Source organism: Hypanus sabinus, chromosome 4 (genome assembly GCF_030144855.1).
Source record: "Hypanus sabinus isolate sHypSab1 chromosome 4, sHypSab1.hap1, whole genome shotgun sequence".
NCBI lineage: Eukaryota > Metazoa > Chordata > Chondrichthyes > Myliobatiformes > Dasyatidae > Hypanus > Hypanus sabinus.
Window position 1 is genome coordinate 139,450,938 of NC_082709.1, and position 22,850 is coordinate 139,473,787.

At 40.2% G+C, this 22,850-nt stretch overlaps 1 protein-coding gene across 6 annotated transcripts in view; it reads left to right on the forward strand.

Moving 5' to 3' along the window:
* LOC132393219 (zinc finger and BTB domain-containing protein 20-like) overlaps window positions 1–22,850 on the forward strand; it is a 351,170-nt gene that overhangs the window by 311,398 nt on the left and 16,922 nt on the right. For all 6 annotated transcript variants that reach the window (XM_059968197.1, XM_059968199.1, XM_059968198.1 and 3 more), the window contains 3 exons: window positions 1,042–1,213; window positions 3,505–3,628; window positions 6,537–8,147. In XM_059968197.1, coding sequence (XP_059824180.1) covers window positions 3,562–3,628; window positions 6,537–8,147 — 1,678 coding nt within the window. In that variant the 5' untranslated portion in view covers window positions 1,042–1,213; window positions 3,505–3,561. The remainder of the gene's footprint in view (window positions 1–1,041; window positions 1,214–3,504; window positions 3,629–6,536; window positions 8,148–22,850) is intronic.

The window sequence follows — 22,850 nt, forward strand, 5'->3', positions numbered from 1 at the left end:
CCAATTCCCATTCCGTCGCCTCCTCTTGTGCCATGATGAAGCCATCTTCAGAATGGAGGAGCAACATCTTATGTTCTATCTGAATAACCTCCAACCTGATGGCATGAATATCAAATTTATCCTTCCCTCCCCCATCCCTTTTCCCCATTCTGGCTTCTTATCTCGTCTCACCTGCCTCTCACTCCCCCTGAGCCTTATCCTCCTCTTCTTTCTCCTATGGTCCACAACTATCAGATTCCTTCCTCTTTAGCCCTTTAGTTTTCCAGACCAACCTGGCTTCACCCAGCACTTTCTAGCTATCCTCCTTAACCTTCTCCACAACTTTTTATTCTGTGTCTTCCTGTTACTCTCCAGTCCTTAAGAAGGGTTTTGGCCAAAAACGTCGACTGTATGTTCATTTCCTCAGATGCTGCCTGACCTGATGAGCTTCTCCAATATTTTGTGTGCCTTGTCTTGGTTTTCTAGCATCTGCAGAATTTCTCATGTTGATTAGTTCCTGGTTTGTTTTTCTTAAGAGATCTGGCATCAAAGGCTGCTGATCTGTACTTCAGCTTGACCTGGATATTCTGTTCCATAATGTCTGGTGGATGCCTTGGACTTGCCAGGTGCAGCCCTTGTCTTGGCTGCTGGAACACATCTCAGCCCACCTCCAGACATACTTTAACACTTCTGTCATTCCGTTAATCCCAGAGCCTGAAGATAAATATAGTTAGTATTAATATTTAGCTTTCCCCTGAATATATTAAAAGTTAGGTTAGTTTGGTTAAGTCATCTTCCATTTTTATTGTGTCACATCAGAAAATTTCTGAATTAAGAAAAATACTGATGTCAACAGAAAATTATAGTTGGTCAGATTATCCAGTAGTTGGTGAGGCTGCTAAATCCATATACCATAGTCCCTATAAAGAGTATTCTAAATACAATAACACATGGGCAATTTATTTGTTGCCCAGCTTTGTTTCAATTTGCTGCAGTTGATTGTGTCTGAGGAGAACTGAGTCAAAGATGTAACTTTAGTTTCCATCTGTTTTATTCTTTCAGCAAAAGTGAAGATCAACTGAGTAATGAAGGAACTGCAGAGTAATTGCAATCATTGAAGAATGAGAGTCGTGCGAACAGACACTGTTTCAGGACTTGTCTTCCCAGACAGAAGCCTATAGTCGTCCAGGTGAAAATTCAGCGAAACGGATACTTTACACCTTCTGTTCTGACTGTATGTATATTTAAGTAATTGTTATTTTCACCACCAAATTATTTTTTAAATACTTGCATTTAAATTTGGTCAATATTTGAGAAAAGAAAGAACAATAATGAATAGTAATTTACACAGAAAGGAGAACGAATGATAGAAGTCTTAAGCTTTCATTGATTAAATCATAATTAATGCTTTCAGGAAAGCTTTTTGAAGTGGTGGCCTGAAATAGTATTGCACAGTAACACGCCATGATGCTGGTCTTGAGGCTCCAACCATCATCCAAAAATTCCACTGATTTATTTTTCCCTCATGTTTTCCATTAAATGCGTTAGTGCTGGTCACCTCTATCACTTCCTGTTTACCAGCTGGAAGTAGTTCTGATATTGTTGGTGAAAGTAAGAATGCTGTAAATATTTTGCATTATTGTATCATTATTTAAGGATGTGCCACAGGTTATGTAAATGAAGTATGCATACTTGTGCACCATTCAAAGGCTACAAGAATGTGTAAGGAGTGTACTGAAAAGGTGAAAGTTTTAATATATACAGCAAAACTATGATAAGTTGCCAGCAATTGATTAAAATCTCTTACTGGTTCAGCATCTGGCTCACAGGTAATGCTTTCTGTGCTCTTTTTAAACTCAACAGTTTCCTGTTTCAACATCTCCGTAAAATTCAGCAGAGCCCGATCACGATGCTCCTTTCAAAATGACTGCAGCCCCATTATTCCCACACTTCTTTTAAACTCACTGTGGCCCTGCTCACATACGCTGTCTATACTCATCAGGTCCGATTCCAAGCTTGAATTAAAATCACCCAATTGACTGAAACCAATATTATACTAATAATTAATACCTTAATTAGAGTGAGTTAAAAGTGGGCATGAATAGGAGCTGCATCCAATATACTAGAAAATCTGGCATTCCAGCATAACTAAACTCTGAATGTCGCCGGGTAATCACAGTATGACTGTTCTATTGGAGCCTTCTATCATGAAGCCACCACCACTTCCTCACTACTGAAAGGTACAGAGAGTGAGTGTCTATCTACAGGGAACTTGGTGTTGCTGTAGAAAACCATTGATTTAAATCAGGTCCATTTGCCCATCTTTTAATAAAGAAAGCTTATTGGTGCTGGCTTTTGCATGAATAACTGGAAGATTTACGTAACGGTTGGTTTGTCCCTGGTTGCAAGTATTTTAACTTGTTACTTCCCAAGCTTTGTCTAGAGAAAAATATGTTGCAACTTGTCTTTTGTATAATCACTATTAGAGAATAAATCTTTGTTAATCATTGGTACACCTCCATCTTTAAAGCAGAAGTTTGAAAACAGTATTTCAGCACACAATCCAGACTGATGATCCATGCGTTTCTGGGGAAAGAATGCTAATTGCTCCACAATGGCTGAGATGCTCAGTTATTCTTATGTCATTGATCAAAATGTAAAGCATTCAAAGATGCTCTTACTTAACACCACAAAACACCTTAATTTAGAATTCATATCATTGATATATGAAGACCTATCCATCAACAGTGGCTGTGTTCCTGCAGCATAAATGTACCTTAAGTCATCAATTAGTGCTAATTAGGAATGATTTTGTTACACTGGTACTGTTCCTGTGAATGCTCCTTAATTAAATCAATTAATATATTACACTAACACACTTTTTAAAATATTTGAATTTAAAATTGTAGTTCAGTGAAATCATATTTTTCTCAGAATAAGTGAAAAATCAAAGCTGACAAGAAAATTTTGCGGATTCCCAATACTAGATCTTGATCAGAACATCAGGTTAATAATTGTGATGTTTGATTTATTCTAAACATGAAGAAATGGACCAATATTTTTTCAAATTATTTATGTCAATCAATATTACATAATCAGAACATTAAAAGTACTTTGAAATTTTTTTCTGAACTACAGAACCTCAATGATTAGCTATTATTAGTCATGTATAATATTTTAACAGCAGTATCTATAAAGGGACAACTTTGATTTTGTTCTTATAAAAAATATGCTTATAAAAAATGCTCACTGCTTTACTTGGTATTAGGCATGTAATGTACTTAGTCCTTTTGACCACCATTTTAAGAATCTCCATCATGGCAGTGAAAAATAAAATTCCTGGGCTGTTTAACTGAATGTGATCTATGCTAGCAAGAATGAGGTTGTTGCTTTGTAACCTTGCAGATATCTTCTTTCAGAATACAAGATATTTAGTGAAATCAGTAAAGGCTGCTGTAGAGAATTGTGTCACAGAAAGTAGATCTGTAAATTATATAAATTCCTTTTTTTTGTCTTTGTATACAGCCAGACATCTTAGCTTGATGCAGCTTTACAGTAATATGTTCAATTACATGAGACAAGATGGCCCATGAATTTCTTTCTTCACACAAGGAGATTTTCAAGATGGTGGCCACTTACATCTGCAGTGGTGAGACTCCTGCCCTTGTAATACATTTCATCATGCGGTTTAAAAAGAAATTTAGCATTCTAGAATGTTAATTCCAGCAGTCAAGTGCACAATAATTTCCAGTCATTTTAAAATTTCGTAATGTGTTAATATGGAGATTGATGCACTGAGGGAAAATATTTTTAAGATCTCCAATAACTTAAATTAAACCATTACAGAAATTTTCAGTGCCAGGGAAATGGTTCAACTCTAAACTACATTTTTATTACTGTTAAAAGTTCACTTATTATTGAATGTTTGATCTCTAACATTACTTAGTGAGAGGGAAGGAAGTCAGATTGATAAATGTTCTCAGTGTGTGTTTTATACAAAATAATCAATAGCGAATGCTAATGTTATAAATCTTTATGAAAATTTTATCAAGCTATCATTTTTCACAATTATCTGTCAGGTTTACTTTACTCCTGATTTTGCTAAATTTTACTGCAGTAGCTTTCCATTGCATTTGTCCTTGTTGCAAAGCATGAGTGTACATGACGTATAATGTGGAAAATGGCCTGATGCCCTTTTTAGATATGCAGATAAAATCAAAATAATTTTAATAATTGTGTATGATTATACAGCTCATTTTCAAAAATTAAACAAAGTTGTGTTTTAATTATAGAAGTCACTAATAGTGATTTTGCCTCAAAAGGTTTACATGGAGAATGATCATTATTCTCCCCTAGGTATAAATAAACACTAAATATAAAATAGTTGAAAAAATAATTTATGGATTTTGGCTCAAAAATCTTCAAAGGCATCTCAGTTGATTAATAAGAATAACATGGTTCTAGAATATGTGAACAACAGCATCAATGTTCTGCTTGCATATAAAATTAACAATAGAAGGAGAATCCTAAGGATTTCCACAGATACTTTAAGAGCAAAAGGATAGCAAGGGACAAAATTAGTCCTCTTGAAGATCCGCATGGTTATCTATCCATAGAGCTGAAAGAGAAGGAAAAGATCTTAATTGGATTTTATTTGTATCTATATGTAAGTGGGAGATGGAAGCAGAGTCTGTGGAACTAAGACAAAACAGTAGTGAAATCATGGACTATGTCTGGATTACAGAAGAGGAGGTACTTGCTAATTTGAGGCAAATTAGTGTGGATAAGTACACAGGGCCTGACCTGCCTATGGACCTTATGGGAGGCTAGTGTAAAAATGACACGGGCCCTGGCAGAGATAGTTAAAATGTCCATGTGTGACATGCTGGAGGACTAGAAGATAGCTAATGCTGTTCTATAGTTCAAGAAAAGCTTGAAGGGTAAGCTGAGAAATTATAGGCTGGTGAGCCTGACCCAGTGGTGGGTAAGTTATTGGAAGTTATTCTAAGGGACAGGATATACAGAATAAGTATTGGATAGACATGACCTGATTAAGGGTAGGAAACATGGCTTTGTGCATGTAGGTTGTGTCTTAAAGACTTTAGAAAATTGTAGAGATTTTTGAGGGAGTTACCAGGGAGGTTGATGAAGGAAAGACAGTGGACGTGGTCTACATCGACTTTAGCAAGGCCTTTATCAAGTTCCCATTGCTTTGGTCAAGAATGATAAGGCACTTGGCATTCAGGATGAGGCTATAAATTGGATTAGACATTGGTTTAGTGTGAGAAACCAGAGAGTGGTATAGATGATTGCCTCACTGATTGGAGACTTGCACCACAGAGATCAGTGCTCGGTCCATTGTCTGTCATATGTATTAATGATGTGGTAAACTGGAACAGCAAATTAGGGGCTATCACCAAGATTGGGGATGTAGTGGACAGTGATGAAGGTGGTCAAAGCTTGCGGTGGGATCTGGGCAACTGGAAAAATGGGCTGTAAAATTGCAGTTGGAATTTAAATGCAGATAAATGTGAGCTGTTACACTTTGGGAAGACAGACCAGGATTTGACTTCCAGAGTGAATAGTAGGGTAATGAGTGCAGTAAAGCAAAGGGATCTGGGAATACAGATCTATAATTCCTTAAAAGTGGTGTCACAGGTAGGTAGGTTCGTTAAAAGAGCTTTTGGCACATTGGCCTTCGTGAATCTGAGTATTTAGTAATTGGGATGTTATACTGAAGTTGTATAATACATTGGAGAGGACCATTTTGGATTGTTGTGTGGAGTTCTGGTCACTTACCTACAGGAAAGTTGTCAGTAAAACTAAGTGCAGAGAAAATTTACAAGAATGTTGCCGGGAGTTGAGGATCTGAGCTTTTAGGAAGGGTGGAATAGGATAGGAATTTATTCTCTCAAATATAGAAGAATAAGGAGAGATTTGATAGAGGTGTACAAAGTTATGAGGGATGTAAATAGATTAAATGAAAGCAGACCTTTTTCACAAAGTTTGGGTGAGTCTAGAACTAAAGGTTATAGTTAAGGGTGAAAGATGAAATATTTTAAGGTAAACTGAGGCAGAACTTCTACACTCAGGGAGGTGGAAGTGTGGAACAAGCTGCCAGCAGAAGTAGTGGTTGTGGGTTTGATTACATTTTAAGAAAAGTTTGGATAAGTACATAGATGGGAAGTATATGGATATCTGATCCAGGTGCTGCAGGTTGATAGGACTAGGCAGAATAACAGTTCGGCATAGACTATATGGGCTAAAGGGCCTATTTATGTGGTCTAATATTCTATGATTCTATATCAGATCCTTTCAATTTCTATTGTTTTTTATTTCTTACTCTGAGTTATGCATTTCCATAGTTTTATTATCAAAGTTTAATAACGAATGTTCATTAATGCTTTCGATGTTTTCAATATAGTTGTGTCAATTTTTGTACAGTATTTACATTTTTGGTACTTATATTTCAAAGTAACATGTTGTCTTAGATTCCTGAAGTTCACTTGATAATCTTTCTGAAGTAATAATTATATGTATGTTCTGTTCAAAACCAGGTAACATCAATGGGAAGGGAATGACAGAGCGCATCCATAGTATCAACCTTCACAACTTCAGCAACTCTGTGCTCGAAACACTGAATGAGCAGCGAAACAGGGGACATTTCTGCGATGTGACCGTCCGTATCCACGGAAGCATGCTTAGAGCTCATCGCTGCGTATTAGCCGCTGGGAGCCCCTTCTTCCAAGATAAGCTGCTTTTGGGGTACAGTGACATTGAAATTCCATCTGTAGTCTCAGTGCAGTCTGTTCAAAAGTTGATTGATTTCATGTACAGCGGGGTGCTCCGCGTGTCCCAGAGTGAGGCCTTACAAATCCTGACTGCAGCCAGCATATTGCAAATCAAGACCGTCATTGATGAATGCACTCGTATTGTCTCTCAAACAGTTGTAAGCAGCGGATACCCTACAATAAGGGACTCAAACCAAGTAACACCACGAGGAACACCAGAATCTGGTTCATCAGGGCAGAGTAGTGATACTGAATCTGGATATGTACAAGCTCACTCCCAGCGTAATGTTGAAAGAATATATTCCTCCCTTTATGCCTGCTCTGGAATGCCGGTACAAAATGGCACTGGCGAGAGATCGCTTTATGGTGCACCGGTGGTCAGCCATCATAGCACACAACTGGTCCTGCAGAGAGAAGAAAATGTAACTGATCCAGCATGGATAACCAGAATCCAAGAGAGGACACAGCAGATGGAAAGATATCTTTCCACCCCAGAAACCACACACTGCCGCAAGCAACCACGGCCAGTTCGCATCCAGACCATTGTGGGCAATGTTCATATCAAACAGGAGACTGAAGATGAGTATGATTATGATTATTATGGAAAACAGAAAAGGAATACTTCAGAACAAAATGAATCTGAAGAGTGCAATGAAGACACTGACCATGCTGAAGGTACTGAGAGTGAACCAAAAGGAGAAAGTTTTGACTCTGGTGTTAGCTCTTCCAATGGGACTGAAACTGATCCAATCGATCAGCAGTTCATTGCTGGCATGAGCAGAGGAGGACAGTCAGATTTCAGACCAGCTGAGCAGAATGAGCTTCCCGCTGAAGACGGCCAACAGCTTGTCAATGTGAATCCTCCATCTCCAGAAAGGACTTGCACTACAGAAATGGATACTAGAGGTCCTCAAAACAGTGATGAAAACATTGCAAGTGAAAAAGAATTACAGCAAGCTCAAATGAGCTCTTTGATTTCAGTCTCACAGTCCCAGGCTACAACTCAGCTTTATTTGAGGCAATCAGATACCCAAGCCACCAATGTGAGAATGCCACTGACCTTAACTAGTACTACTCCTGTCATTGGCACTGCTGGGAGTACATATATACCCACACTTTTCACCACTCAGAACACTACAAGTGGCAAGCTGTTTCAGTTCACGTTGCCACAACCACTGTCAAGCCAACAAACACAATTTATAACAATTCCGCAACCTAACGTTACAACCTTTACCACACAGTTGCACCCACAACAATCTCAGTCAACAATGCAGAGTACAAGTGGACAGACTGAAAAAAAACCTTATGAATGCACTCTTTGTAATAAAACCTTCACTGCAAAGCAGAACTATGTGAAACATATGTTTGTCCATACCGGTAAGTGATTTCATTTAGCAGCAGCATTACATTTTTTTTAAAAGCAAAATATTTTCCTGATGTTGGTTATATAGTTAAAGTTGTATAATAAGAAGGGCAAATTATTACAGAGAGATTTCATTCTCGTATTTCAGTTTTTACAATACTTAGAGGGACTTTTTTGTTTTAAAATAGCATTTTCTAATTTTTATTATGCAAACCTGAAAGTCAGGCAGTTTATATGATAACAGTGTCCCGCCACAAGAAAGTATAAACTTGCCTTCTTGCAAGCTTGATGCTCTTATTTTATACACGGTGTATTATCAGTGAATAATGAATGGAGTGGTATTCTGCAAAGTTTTTGACTGCAGCAATTCTTGAAACAATAGGCAGCAGAAGAACAATCTGACCGATTTGCATAAGGGGCAAGATTATGCTGAATATGGCAAATATGAATATTGTACCTAGCAAAATGCAATGTTTTGAGGGCAATAGTGTGGTGGGTATAAGAGGCATGTTTAGGTGAGGCAGCTGGATTTTTGTTTGACAGGTAGTATATAGACAACAACATAGGGGAATATATATAATATATATATATATATATATATATATATATATATATAAAACAATATAAGCTGCACTCAAGATCAGAATGTCTCTATCTCAAAGGTACATTCCTTGAAGTAGGCAGACTGCCGATTGTATATTTTAAAAATGTGAAGTACCACAGGTATGACAGAAGGATCTGAATACTGAGAGTATGTATGTAAAATAAGTACAAAAATGGCCTATGGCAGGCTTCAGAATTTTCAGTGTCCTGCAATGCTTTTTTCAAACTGTTAAACAGCTTTGTTCAAGTATCTATACTCAAAGGAGGCAACTTCATTTTATTGCCAACATTAACTTGGCTGGAACTGAATATCTTTGTACTGCATTCAATTGACTAGCATTTAGTTATTGCTATGCATTTTTGATCCATCCATGATAGCTTTGGTAGAACTGAGCATCACAAAGTTCACATACAGCTAATTTAATAGTCAATAAAAGGATGTCATGTACTGTTCTAAAACTGGTCTTTCACAATGTATCATGGGCATCAGCTGCTGTCAAATTTTGCACCCGTTGGGAACAAGGGAGCAGGATTCACTGGGAAGGTTCATTAAGCCATTGCACATTTCATAGATGTGGCCACTGAAGCTGAATGACAGAGTGATGGAAGTTAGAGTAGACTCCCTCAAAATCAAAGCTCAGTTCCATCACATGGCACCTTAGCATTCTTAGCACTTTAGTGGGCAGTATAAGAGAAAGACTCCGTAGTGGTTAAAAAGGGCTATTATTATGCTTTACAAAAGGCAGTTATCACAATCCTAAAGTCATTCAAGACACTATTGCAGGAAATATCTTGATCTTATTTGCTTCATTTCTCATCATGGAAAGACTCCAGGATTTAAATTCCATTCACAAAATTCTGGAGGAATTCAACAGGCTAGGCAGCATCTGTGGAAAAGAGAACAGACAATGTTTCGGACTGTGACCCTTCAGCAGGTCTGGAGAAAAAAAAGTTGAGGAGCCAGAGTTAGAAGGTGGGGGGAGGGGAGGAAGAAACACAAGGTGATAGATGAAACTGGGAGGGGGAGGGCTGAAGTAAAGAGCTTGGAGGTTGATTTATGAAAAAGATACATGGCTGGAGAAGGGGGAATCTATTACAAGAGGACAGAAGGCCATGAAAGAACAAAAAAGGGGGAGGCGATGAGCAGGCAAGGAGATAAAGTGAGAGAGGGTAAACGGATGGTGAATAGAGAAGGAAGGGGGGGCACTACCAGAAGTTCAAGAAATCAACATTCATGCCAGCTGGTTGGAGGCTACTCAGACAGAATATAAGGTGTTACTCCTCCAACCTGAGTGTGGGCTCTTTGCAACAGTGAAGGAGGACATGGATGGACATGTCAGAATGGGAGGGGGAAGTGGAATTAAAATGGGTGGCAATTGGGAGATCCTACTTTTTCTGGCGAATAGAGCAAAGGTGCTTGGCTAAGTGGTCTCCCAGTCTACGTCGGCACTCACCCATATACAAGAGGGCACAGCGGGGGCACCGGATGCAATAGATGACCCAAATAGACTCATAGATGAAATGTCGTCTCACGTAGAAAGACTGTTTGGGGCCACGAACGGTAATGAGTGAGGAGGTGAAGCACTTGTTGCACTTGCAAGGATAAGTACCAGTGGGGAGACTAGTGGGGAGGGACGAATGGAGAAGGGAATCATGTAGGGAGTGATCCCTGTGGAATGCAGAAATTAGGGGAGGGGTGGGGGGGGAGGAAAACTGTTTGGTGGTGGGATCCCATTGAAGGTGGCGGAAGATAAAGAGAATTATGTGCTGGACGTGGAGGCTGGTGGGGTGATGAGTGAGGACAAGGAACTGTATCCCTGGTGTGGTGGTGAGAGGATGGGGTGAGGGCAGAGTTGATGTTGGAGGAAGGGAAGCCTTTTATTTTATGAAGGAGGACATCTCTCTCGTTCTGGAATGAAAAGCCTCATCCTGAGAGTAGATGTGGCGGAGTCAGAAGAATTGAGAGAAGGGGATGGCATTTTTACAAGTAACGGTGGGAGGAAGTATAGCCCATGTAGCTGTGAGAGTCAATGGGTTTATAATAGAAAGCAGTGGATACACTGGTGGATCTCCAGGTGTGGCCTATTGTACGTTTGTATATTGGTGAGACCCAAGTGGCCACCTATATTAATTCCATTTCCTATCCCATTCCAACGTGTTCATCCATGGCCTCCTCTACTGTTGAAATGAGGCTACACTCAGGTTAGAGGAGCAGCACCTTATATACCGTATGATTAGCCTCTAACCTGATAGCACGAACTTCTCTTGAATTTCTGGTAATGGTCCCTCCCTTCTCTATTCCCCATCCCCCTTTCCCTGTCACCTTATCTCTTTTCCTGCCCATCACCTCCCTGTGGTACTCCTCCCCTTTTTCTTTCCTCCATGGCCTTATGTCCTCTCCTATTAGATTCCCCCTTCTCCAGCACTGTATTTCTTTCAACAATCAACTTCCCAGCTCTTTACTTCACTCCTTCCCCTCCCTGTTTCACCTATCACCTTGTGTTTCTTCCTACCCTGCCCCCACCTTCCAACTCTGACTCATCATCTTTTCCAATCCTGCTGAAGGCTCCCGACCCAAAGTGTCAACTGTACTGTTTTCCATAGATGCTGCCTAGCCTGCTGAGTTCCTTCAGTATTTTGTGTGTTTTGCTTGGATTACCAGCATCTGCAGATTTTCTCTTGTTTTCAATTCTATTCATCATCCTACAGCAATGAAACACTTAAAAGGCATTGATACATGGATATGAAAGGTTTAAATGCATATAGGCTAAACACAGGCAAGTACAGCTAACTCATTGGAAGTCATCGTCCACATGGATCAGTTGGGCCAAAGGTCTGTTTCCATACTGCATGACTCAATGACTTTGTGACTCTAATGACAGACTGCAGTTAGAGAATAACAACCAGACTTGGGAGTAACAAAACAACATTCATTCCTCATAATTAATAGGTAATCAGCAATTTGAATAAGAGTAAGTCAAAACACCATGACTTGACTTAGACCATTGTCCGGATTTGACCATTAATCCTTCCTAGATCATAGTATTAACCAGAACTTTAACGCTATAACTTTATCAAAATAGTGACAGTGAGATGCGGGCAAATATTTGCACCCTCTGAAACTACTTAATCCATCAAAATTATGTCTTTCCTCTAGAAGCTTTATTAAGTGTGTGGTTGGATGCTTTTCACCTAGCTTGATCATTCCAAAAATATCGCATATGCCAGAATCACAATTACTTTGGCACAGAATGTAAATATTTAGTTCACCGGGTCCATTTTGGTCCTCTGTTAGCAATCCTGTAGATTTCACTTCTTCATAGTCAAGCTATTCAGTTTCCCTTGAATTATTTGAAAATGTTCAGAATAGCAAAGTCCACTTGATCAACGACCCCATTGCCAGGCTTGATAACCAGGAAAGAGAAGAGATGAAGCACGTTCCAACATGTACGATCTGCAAGCAGCACTGCAGCACCTCATTGAGGTTATTTAAATTACGTTCCTCTAACTCCAGATGAAATTGCTGTTGGCGGCAGAAAAAGAATCATAAATTTAACTTTTGTTGACAGCTAATCTTGAAGGATTTTGAAGAGTTGGCCCAGTATCTGTCTCATTAATGAGATGTCTATCTTGGCCTTTAACAGACACTAAGACCCTAATTTAGATTTTTCACAGTTAATTAGTTGATCAGGAATAATTGGTTCCTTCTGCAAGCTTCCTTGATGTACATTACCATCTGTGTTGAAAACAAGATCTGAGATAATGATTTAGAAATCCAATCCCACAATGGTCTCAACACAAGCTGGAAGTATACCTGCCACCATTTGGGAGTGTGGGGCTAATGTTTGAAACAATTAATCTATCCTTTACAGATATTCAAATATGTACTTAATGGTAAGTCACAGACCACAGCTAATGAGTACATAAGCTTGAATGTGGAATGATGACAACTGGTATTCTGACTCACATATTATTCTTGCAGTGCTGCTGACAAGTTAGTGAATCCTTTTCCATCACCCTGTACCACCTTGACCACCCTCATCCCTTGTGCTTCATTAAGTGATATGTAGTCCTGTTTGTATGTCATAAAATTAAATCAGTTTTTTCCTGATTTAAGTCTTGAGACGATATCTGCAAGAAAATGTATTCATATGTTTACATATGTTACAATTATTTTAATTATATATATATCAGTAAATCAGAATGCTGTGAATGGATTCCACATTCATCACTGTGGTTTGCTGTATCTCATTGGGCAGATAACAAAAAAATGGTTTATGGTAGATATAAACTGGTCTGTGTGTGCATGTTAATTCATTGGCTGTAAACCAAAATGATAAGTTCAATCTGTAGATCCAGAAATATAACAGTAGGCTCCAATCCAAAAAGTACAAAGTTCTCCATGGATGGTAATTAGTCATTCATTTGGTAAAGTCCATGTCCAGAACCTGCAGGATGTGTGCAGATGAAAGAGATTCTTGAAGCTATCCAGTGTTGGTGACCATTGTTCTAATGGTTATATGCATAATAATATTCTTACAATAATCAAGCTGTTGAGAAGAGTTAATTACTGGATCTTTAACGATAGAGTGATGTTGCAGTGCAGTAGTGCCGCATCCCTGACCTCGGTTGCTGACTTTGTAGACCATAAGTTATAGAAGCAGAATTAGGCCATTTGGTTCATCGAGTCTGCTTCGCCATTTCATCATAGCCGATCCAATTTTCCTCTTGGCCCCAGTCTCCTGCCTTCTCTCCTTATCCCTTCATGACCTGACCAATCAAGAATGTATCAATCTTTGCCTTAAATATACATAAGTACTTGGTCCCCTCAGCTGCCTGTGGTGAAGAATTCCACAGATTTACCACTCTCTGGATAAAGAAATTCCTCATCTCTGTTCTAACAGGGTGCCCCTCTATTCTAAGACTGTGTCTTCTGCTCCTAGACTCTCCCACCATAGGAAACATCCTCTCCACATCCATTCTATCAAGGCCTTTCACCATTCAATAGGTTTCAATGAGTTCACCCCTCATTATTCAATAGCATTCAGAATACAGGCCCAGAGCCATCAAACACTCTTCATATGACAAACCATTCAATCCTGAAATCATTTTAGTGTACTATTTTTGTGGAGTTGTACCTGTGTTTTCCCTGGATGATCTGATGTCCTAACACATCACAAATCCTATGAAATCCTGGGTTAATACAGTAAATTACCTCTGGTGTCAGTTAAACCTGGGCAGGGGAGTGGAGAGTCGATGCAAGAAAGGACAAGCTACAAGGAGTCATGTAACAGTTTGGGGCACTGAGTGGTGGCTAAATGGATGTCCTCTGTATCATAAGAAAAATATGAGAAATATGAAATTTGAGTAAAGATTTTGAACAATGTACTGTTAAGTACCATAAGATTGAAGTTGCCCAATCTTTGATGAAAACTCCATTAGAAGACCCATTAGAAGACTTCCAACACAAAATACAGGGAGTGCTACCTTCTGTACCCAAATCCAATCCTGGAATTTTTGAAAAACCTCATCACAATTACTTTTATTTGAGGTACTTGTTTAGAAAGACACTACCCACTAAAGCAGACCAATTGAATAAGTACTTTGGTTCTGTCTTCACTAAGGAGGACATAAATAATCTTCCGGAAATAGTAAGGGACCGAGGGTCTAGTGAGATGGAGGAACTGAGGGAAATACATGTTAGTAGGGAAGTGGTGTTAGGTAAATTGAAGGGATTAAAGGCAGATAAATCCCCAGGGCCAGATGGTCTGCATCCCAGAGTGCTTAAGGAAGTAGCCCAGGAAATAGTGGATGCATTAGTGATAATTTTTCAAAACTCCTTAGATTCTGGATTAGTTCCTGAGGATTGGACGGTGGCTATTGTAACCCCACTTTTTAAAAAAGGAGGCAGAGAGAAACTGGGGAATTATAGACCGGTTAATCTGACATCGGTGGTGGGGAAAATGCTAGAGTCGGTTATCAAAGATGTGATAACAGCACATTTGGAAAGAAGGGAAATCATCGGACAAAGTCAGCATGGATTTGTGAAAGGAAAATCATGTCTGACGAATCTTATAGAATTTTTTGAAGATGTAACTAGTAGAGTGGATAGGGGAGAGCCAGTGGATGTGGTATTTTTAGATTTTCACTTCGTGAGGTAAGGCCGGGTAAGTTTCTTTCAAAGGAGAAAGTTTCAAACATTGAGGCAAGTATTGGGTAGGTCATGGCAGCTGAGATAGGCCCCGTGGTTTGTTCATCCTGCAGCATGTGGGAAATCAGGGATACTTCCAGTGTCCCTGACGACTATGTGTGCAGGAAGTGTATCCAACTGCAGCTTCTGGCAGACTGCATTGAGCGTCTGGAGCTGCGATTGGGTTCATACTGGAGCATCCGCGATGTTGAGAAAGTCGTGAATAGCACGTCCAGTGAGTTGGCCACACCGCAAGTAAAGGTTACACAGGCAGAAAGGGAAGGGGTGGCCACTAGACAGTGTAGCTGTAGGCAGGTAGTGCAGGAGTCCCCTGAGGTCATCTCCCTCCTAAACAGATATACTGTTTTGGATACTGTTGGGGGAGATGTCTCATCAGGGGAAGGCAGCAGCAGCCGAGTTCATTGCACCATGGGTAGCTCTGCGGCACAGGAGGGAAGGAAAAGGAGTGGGAGAGCTATAGTGATAGGGGTTTCAATTGTAAGGGGAATAGATAGGCGTTTCTGTGGCCGCAAACGAGACTCCAGGATGGTATGTTGCCTGCCTGGTGCAAGGATGTCTCTGAGCGGCTGCAGGACATTCTGGAATGGGAGGGTGAACAGCCAGTGGTCATGGTGCACATAGGTACCAGCGAAATAGGTAAAAAACAGGATGAGGTCCTCCAAGGTGAATTTAGGAAGTTAGGAGATAAACTAAAAAGCAGGACCACAAAGGTAATAATCTCTGGATTACTACCAGTGCCACGTGCTAGTCAGAGTAGAAATAGGAGGATATTTCAGATGAATACGTGGCTTGAAAAATGGTGCAAGGGGGAGGGTTTCAAATTTCTGGGGCATTGGAACCAGATCTGGGGGAGGTGGGACCGGTATAAACAGGACGGTCTGCACCTGGGCTGGACTGGAACCAATGTCCTAGGGGGAGTGTTTGCCAATGCTGTTCAGGAGGCTTTAAACTAATGTGGCAGGGGGATGGGAACAAGTGCAGAGGGGTGTAAAATGAGGGTAGAAGCAAAAAGTAGGAAGGTGAAAAGTAAAAGTGGCAGGCAGGCAAATCCAGGGCAAAAAGCAAAAAGAGCCACTTTTCAACATAATTGTATAAGGGCTAAGAGTGTTGTAAAAACAAAGCCTGAAGGCTTTGTGTGTCAATGTGAGGAGCATTCGTAACAAGGTGGATGAATTGAATGTGCAGATAGTTATTAATGAATATGATATAGTTGGGATCACAGAGACGTGGCTCCAGGGTGACCAAGGATGGGAGCTCAGCATCCAGGGATATTCAATATTCAGGAGGGATAAGCAGGAAAGAAAAGGAGGTGGGGTAGCATTGCTGGTTAGAGAAGAGATTAACGCAATAGAAAGGAAGGGTGTTAGCCTGGAGGATGTGGAATCGATATGGGTAGAGCTGCATAACACTAAGGGGCAGAAAATGCTGGTGGGAGTTGTGTACAGGCCACCTAACAGTAATTGTGAGGTTGGGGATGGCATTAAACAGGAAATTAAAAATGCGTGCAATAAAGGAACAGTAGTTAATATGGGTGACTTCAATCTACATATAGATTGGGTGAACCAAATTGGTAAGGGTGCTGAGGAAGAGGATTTCTTGGAATGTATGCGGGATGGTTTTCTGAACCAACATGTCGAGGATCCAACTAGAGATCAGGCCATTCTAGATTGGGTATTGAGCAATGAGGAAGAGTTAGTTAGCAAACTTGTCGTGCGAGGCTCCTTGGGTAAGAGTGACCATAATATGGTGGAATTCTTCATTAAGATGGAGAGTGACATAGTTAAGTCAGAAACAAAGGTTCTGAACTTAAAGAAGGGTAACTTTGAAGGTATGAGAGGTGAATTAGCTAAGATAGACTGGCAAATGATATTTAAAGGGTTGACGGTGGATATGCAATGGCAAGCATTTAAAGATCGCGTGAATGAACTACAACAATTGTTCATCCCAGTTTGGCAAAAGAATAAACCAGGGAAGGTAGTGCACCCGTGGCTAACAAAGGAAATTAGGGATAGTATCAAGTCCAAAGAAGAAACATATAAATTAGCAAAAAAAAGCAGCACACCTGAGGACTGGGAGAAATTCAGACCAGCAGAGGAGAACAAAAGGCTTAATTAGGAAAGGGAAAAAAGATTATGAGAGAAAGCTGGCAGGGAACATAAAAACTGACTGTAAAAGCTTTTATAGATACGTGAAAAGAAAAAAGATTGGTCAAGACAAATGTATGTCCTTTACAGTCAGAAACAGGTGAATTGATCATAGGGAACAAAGACATGGCAGACCAATTGAATAAGTACTTTGGTTCTGTCTTCACTAAGGAGAACATAAATAATCTTCTGGAAATAGTAAGGGACCGAGGGTCTAGTGAGATGGAGGAACTGAGGAAAATACATGTTAGTAGGGAAGTGGTGTTAGGTAAATTGAAGGGATTAAAGGCAGATAAATCCCCAGGGCCAGATAGTCTGCATCCCAGAGTGCTTAAGGAAGTAGCCCAGGAAATAGTGGATGCATTAGTGATAATTTTTCAAAACTCCTTAGATTCTGGATTAGTTCCTGAGGATTGGAGGGTGGCTAATGTAACCCCACTTTTTAAAAAAGGAGGGAGAGAGAAACTGGGGAATTATAGACCAGTTAATCTGACATCGGTGGTGGGGAAAATGCTAGAGTCGGTTATCAAAGATGTGATAACAGCACATTTGGAAAGAGGGGAAATCATCGGACAAAGTCAGCATGGATTTGTGAAAGGAAAATCATGTCTGACGAATCTTACAGAATTTTTTGAAGATGTAACTAGTAGAGTGGATAGGGGAGAGCCAGTGGATGTGGTATATTTCGATTTTCAAAAGGCTTTTGACAAGGTCCCACACAGGAGATTAGTGTGCAAACTTAAAGCACACGGTATTGGGGGTATGGTATTGATGTGGATAGAGAATTGGTTGGCAGACAGGAAGCAAAGAGTGGGAGTAAACGGGACCTTTTTAGAATGGCAGGCAGTGAATAGTGGGGTACCGCAAGGCTTAGTGCTGGGACCCCAGCTGTTTACAATATATATTAAAGATTTAGACGAGGGAATTAAATACAGCATCTCCAAGTTTGCGGATGACACAAAGCTGGGCGTCAGTGTTAGCTATGAGGAGGATGCTAAGAGGATGCAGGGTGACTTGGATAGGTTAGGTGAGTGGGCAAATTCATGGCAGATGCAATTTAATGTGGATAAATGTGAGGTTATCCACTTTGGTTGCAAGAACAGGAAAACAGATTATTATCTGAATGGTGGTCAATTAGGAAAAGGGGAGATGCAACGAGACCTAGGTGTCATTGTACACCAGTCATTGAAGGTGGGCATGCAGGTACAGCAGGCGGTGAAAAAGGCAAATGGTATGTTGGCATTCATAGCAAAAGGATTTGAGTACAGGAGCAGGGAGATTCTACTGCAGTTGTACAAGGCCTTGGTGAGACTGCACCTAGAATATTGTGTGCAGTTTTGGTCCCCTAATCTGAGGAAAGAAATTCTTGCCATAGAGGGAGTACAGAGAAGGTTCACCGGATTGATTCCGGGGACGGCAGGACTTTCATATGAAGAAAGACTGGATCGACTAGGCTTATACTCCCTGGAATTTAGAAGATTGAGGGGGGATCTTATTGAAACGTATAAAATTCTAAAGGGATTGGACAGGCTAGATGCAGGAAGATTGTTTCTGATGTTGGGGAAGTCCAGAACGAGGGGTCACAGCTTAAGGATAAAGGGGAAGCCTTTTAGGACCGAGATGAGGAAAAGCTTCTTCACACAGAGTGGTGAATCTGTGGAATTCTCTGCCACAGGAAACAGTTGAGGCTGGTTCATTGGCTATATTTAAGAGGAAGTTAGATATGGCCCTTGTGGCTAAAGGGATCAGGGGGTATGGAGAGAAAGCAGGTACAGGGTTCTGAGTTGGATGATCAGCCATGATCATACTGAATGGTGGTGCAGTCTCAAAGGGCCGAATGGCCTACTCCTGCACCTATTTTCTATGTTTCTAAAGCCACTTTACAGCAATGTCCTGAGCATGTTCACACTACATGAAACTCTTTTCACCTGATGTTGATGTCTTACTTTCACTCCTTAAGGCAGGATGATGTTGAATAAGAAAACAAATATACATTGACGGAAGACACTTGTGAACATATTCAACATCAAATATGAACAGAAAGGTCAGCCTGCACGTGTACATTGTAATTAGGAACAAAGTACACATTCAGAATGTAGATGTTCAAGGTCATTAACTGCATATACACTCATGCCAAATAAAATAACACAACTGGATCTCAATAACATACTATTAGAAGGCCATGTTATTACAAACACTTCATGATGTAACTCCATAGCATGTTCTAAATTTGGCAACTTCTATCAAAATGGAATGAGTTACCAAAAGCAAGTCACATACCACATGAAGATACAGCAGGGAATGTGTAACAACTGTTTGATACTGGTATTGAGATCTCCCAAATGCTGCTATAAATGGTGAATTCTAAGGAAGAGTTGTCTGCAGCACATGATTGGGGAAAAAGGTAATTGTATTAAGTATGGAATTGGTCTACTTAACCATGAAGTAAAAATGGTCTTGTGTCACCGGCATCCACTGTGCAAAACTTTATCACTGTGGTGTCATTTCAAATTGCTGCTGTGGAAGCATTAGATGTTCTTGATTACCCTCAGAACGCTTTTAGAATGGCTTCAGCCAATGTCGGTTGCATGCCATTAAGCTTTCTGGTTAACGAACTCTGAAAGGACATTTAGTTATTAGTTATTATTATTATTATTTAGTTATTATAGATCAGGTGGCTAGGTGTTCCATTGAGCATTCAGTTAAGCTAATCAAAAATACTCATGGACTCAGTTGTCATAGGACTTAAATACAATTCCAGGTCCCTAAGATGTGAATACATTCCCTCCAACCATCAGGAAAATCTGCTTCACTTAATTGGGTGGTGAAAGAGTTTAAAGGTCATGCAACATGTATAATGGCACAAGGATGAGGTGTAAAGTAATGCCGACTACAGTTACTGAATATTTTTAGAGTTGTATTCCCTGAAGCTTCACTTACTGTTTTAGAGCAAAGATTCCGAATCATTTTTACGCCATGAATCCGTCCCATTAACTGAGGGGTCTGTGGACCCCAGATTGGAAACCACTGTTTTACAGGATGCTGATATAGTATGCTAAGAAATTGTGTATAAGGGACAAAATAAGGAACATCTTTGATGTTTTCAAAGACCAGAGACCTGCAGGAAAGAAAAGTTTTGTCCTACAAATTCTAATAATAACCCTTCTCTCCTGAATAGTTTTCCATTTTTCTTTCATCCAGCTGCCTTTATAAGAATCTCTTAAATGCCCTCTATCCACCACCCCTGGTAGCGTGTTCCATGTACTCGTCACACACTCACTGTTATAAAAAAAACAACCTACCTCTGTCATCTCCCCCCATGCTTTCCTCTAATCACATTAAAATTATGCCCTGTTGTAGTAGTCATTTCCTCCCTGAGAAAAAGTTGATAGCTGTCATTCTCCTTCACTCCAAAGGTAAAACCCCTAGCTCACTAATCATATCCTGTTAAGACATGCTGTTTAATCTAGGCAGCATTCTGGTAAATCTTCTTTGCATCTTCTCTAAAGCTTCCACATCCTTCCTATAATGATGTAACCAGAACTGAAATACTCCAAGTGTAGTCTAATCAGAGTTGCACAAAACTGCAATATTGCCTCACAGCTTTTGAACTCAATCCCCCAACTAATGAGGGCCATCTCACCACATCCCTTTTTAACCACCCTGTCAACTTGCTCGGCAGCTTTAAGAGATCAATGAGCATGGATCATTCTATTCCTCCATGTGCTAAAAATTCAGTTATTAAGCCTTTATTCTGCTTTTAAGTTTGACCATACAAAGTATATTACTTTTCCAGATTGAGTTCCACATGCCACTTCTCACTTCGGCATCTTGTCAGTGTCTGGTTGTAACCGACAATAACCTTCTGTACTGAATGCAACACCGTCAACCTTCATGAGTTCTGAAAACTTACTGATCTCCTTCCCAGTTCCTCATCCAAGTCATTTATAAAAATCACCAAGAGCAGGTTCGAGACTATATCCCTGTGGAACACCACTGGTCACCAACCTACAGGCAGAATATACCTCATCTGCTACCACCCTTTGCCTTCTGAGGCAAGCCAATTTTATTGGGAACCTCTGCCTCCTGAGTTGCTGAATGAGCCTATCATTGGGAACCTTATCAAACGCCTTACTAAAATATCCATATGCACCACATCCACTGCTCCACCTTCATCAATTTGTTACTTCATCAAAGAATTTGATCAATCTGGCGAGGCATGATCTGCCCATCACAAAGCCATGCTGACTATCTTTAATCTGCCTATGCTTTCCAAATACTCATAAATCTTGTCTCTAATAATCCTCTCCAATAGCTTGCCCACCACTGACATAAGACTCTCTGGTCTATAATTCTCAGGATTATCTCTGTTACCTTTCTTCAATAAGGAAATATTACTTGCCACCTTCCAATCTCTGGTGGTACTACTGTGGCTACTGAGAACACAAAGATTATCGACAAAGGTACAGCAATTTCCTGTTTTCTGTAAAAACCTGGGGTATATCCCATCCAACCCTGAGAATTTATTAATTCTATCAAAAGCTCCTTTGTATCCTCTTAACATCAACATGTTACAGCATAGAGGTCTCTTTGACACTGTCTTCATATTCATTAAGGACCTTTTCAGTGGTGAATACTAAAGCAAAGCATTCATTCACATCTCATCTACTTCCTCCCATTCCAGGCACATGTTTCCTTTTTTTATCCCTGATCATCCTACCCTCACTCTAGTCATCCTGTTCCTTGCATTTGTTAAGAAGGCCTTGGGGTTTTCCTTAAGCATGCTCACCAAGGCTTTTACATGTTGCCTTCTAGCTCTTCTTAGTCCCTTCTTAAGCTCCTTCCTGGCTGCCTTATAACTCTCCAGAACCCTGTTTATCGTTGCATCCTAAACCTTAAGTACGTTTCATTCTTCTTCTTAACTAGATGTTCCACATGTCTTCTCAACCACAATTCCTTCACTGTATCATCCTTTTCCTCACTCAATGGCACAAACCTATTCAGAACCCCATGCAAGTGCTCCCTAAACACCCTCCACTTTTCCATTGTACATTTCTCTGAGTACATCTCTTCCCAATTTATGCTCTTGTTCCTGTATAATTGCAGCATAATTCTCCCTTCCCCAATTAATAAGTTCTCCATACTATCTTCTCCTGTCCCTGATCAAGGCTATGGTAAAGATCGGGGAGTTGTCATTGACTCCAAAGTGCTCAGCCACCAAGAGACCTGTCACCTGACCAGATTCATTGCCTAGTACTAGATCTGGTATGGCCTCTCCTCTAATCTGCCTTTCTACATACGTTTGTATTTTGTACTGACTTGCCCATCAAAATTAGGGATGTTGAAGTTACCCATGATGATAACCCTGTTATTTTCGCACCTTTTCAAATTCTGCCTCCCGATCGGCTGCTCGGTGTCTCTGTTGCTATGGTGGAGGGGCAGGAAGTCTGTGCAATACTACCAGTAGAGTGTTTGCTCCCTTCCTGTTTCTGACTTACTGACTCGGTAGATGATCCCTCCCCAACGCTCTCCCTTTCTGCAGCTGCGATACTATCCCTGAGTAGCAATGCTGTTCCCCGCCTTGTTTACCTCCCTCCTTTTCCCTTTTGAACCATCTAAAGCCTAGAACATCCAGCAGCTATTCCTGCCCTTTTAACAGTTAATTCTCTGTAATGCCACAACATCATAGCTCCATGCTGTAAGATTATCACCCTTGTTCCTGATCATTTCTTGAATTAAATAAACACATTTCAATCCAT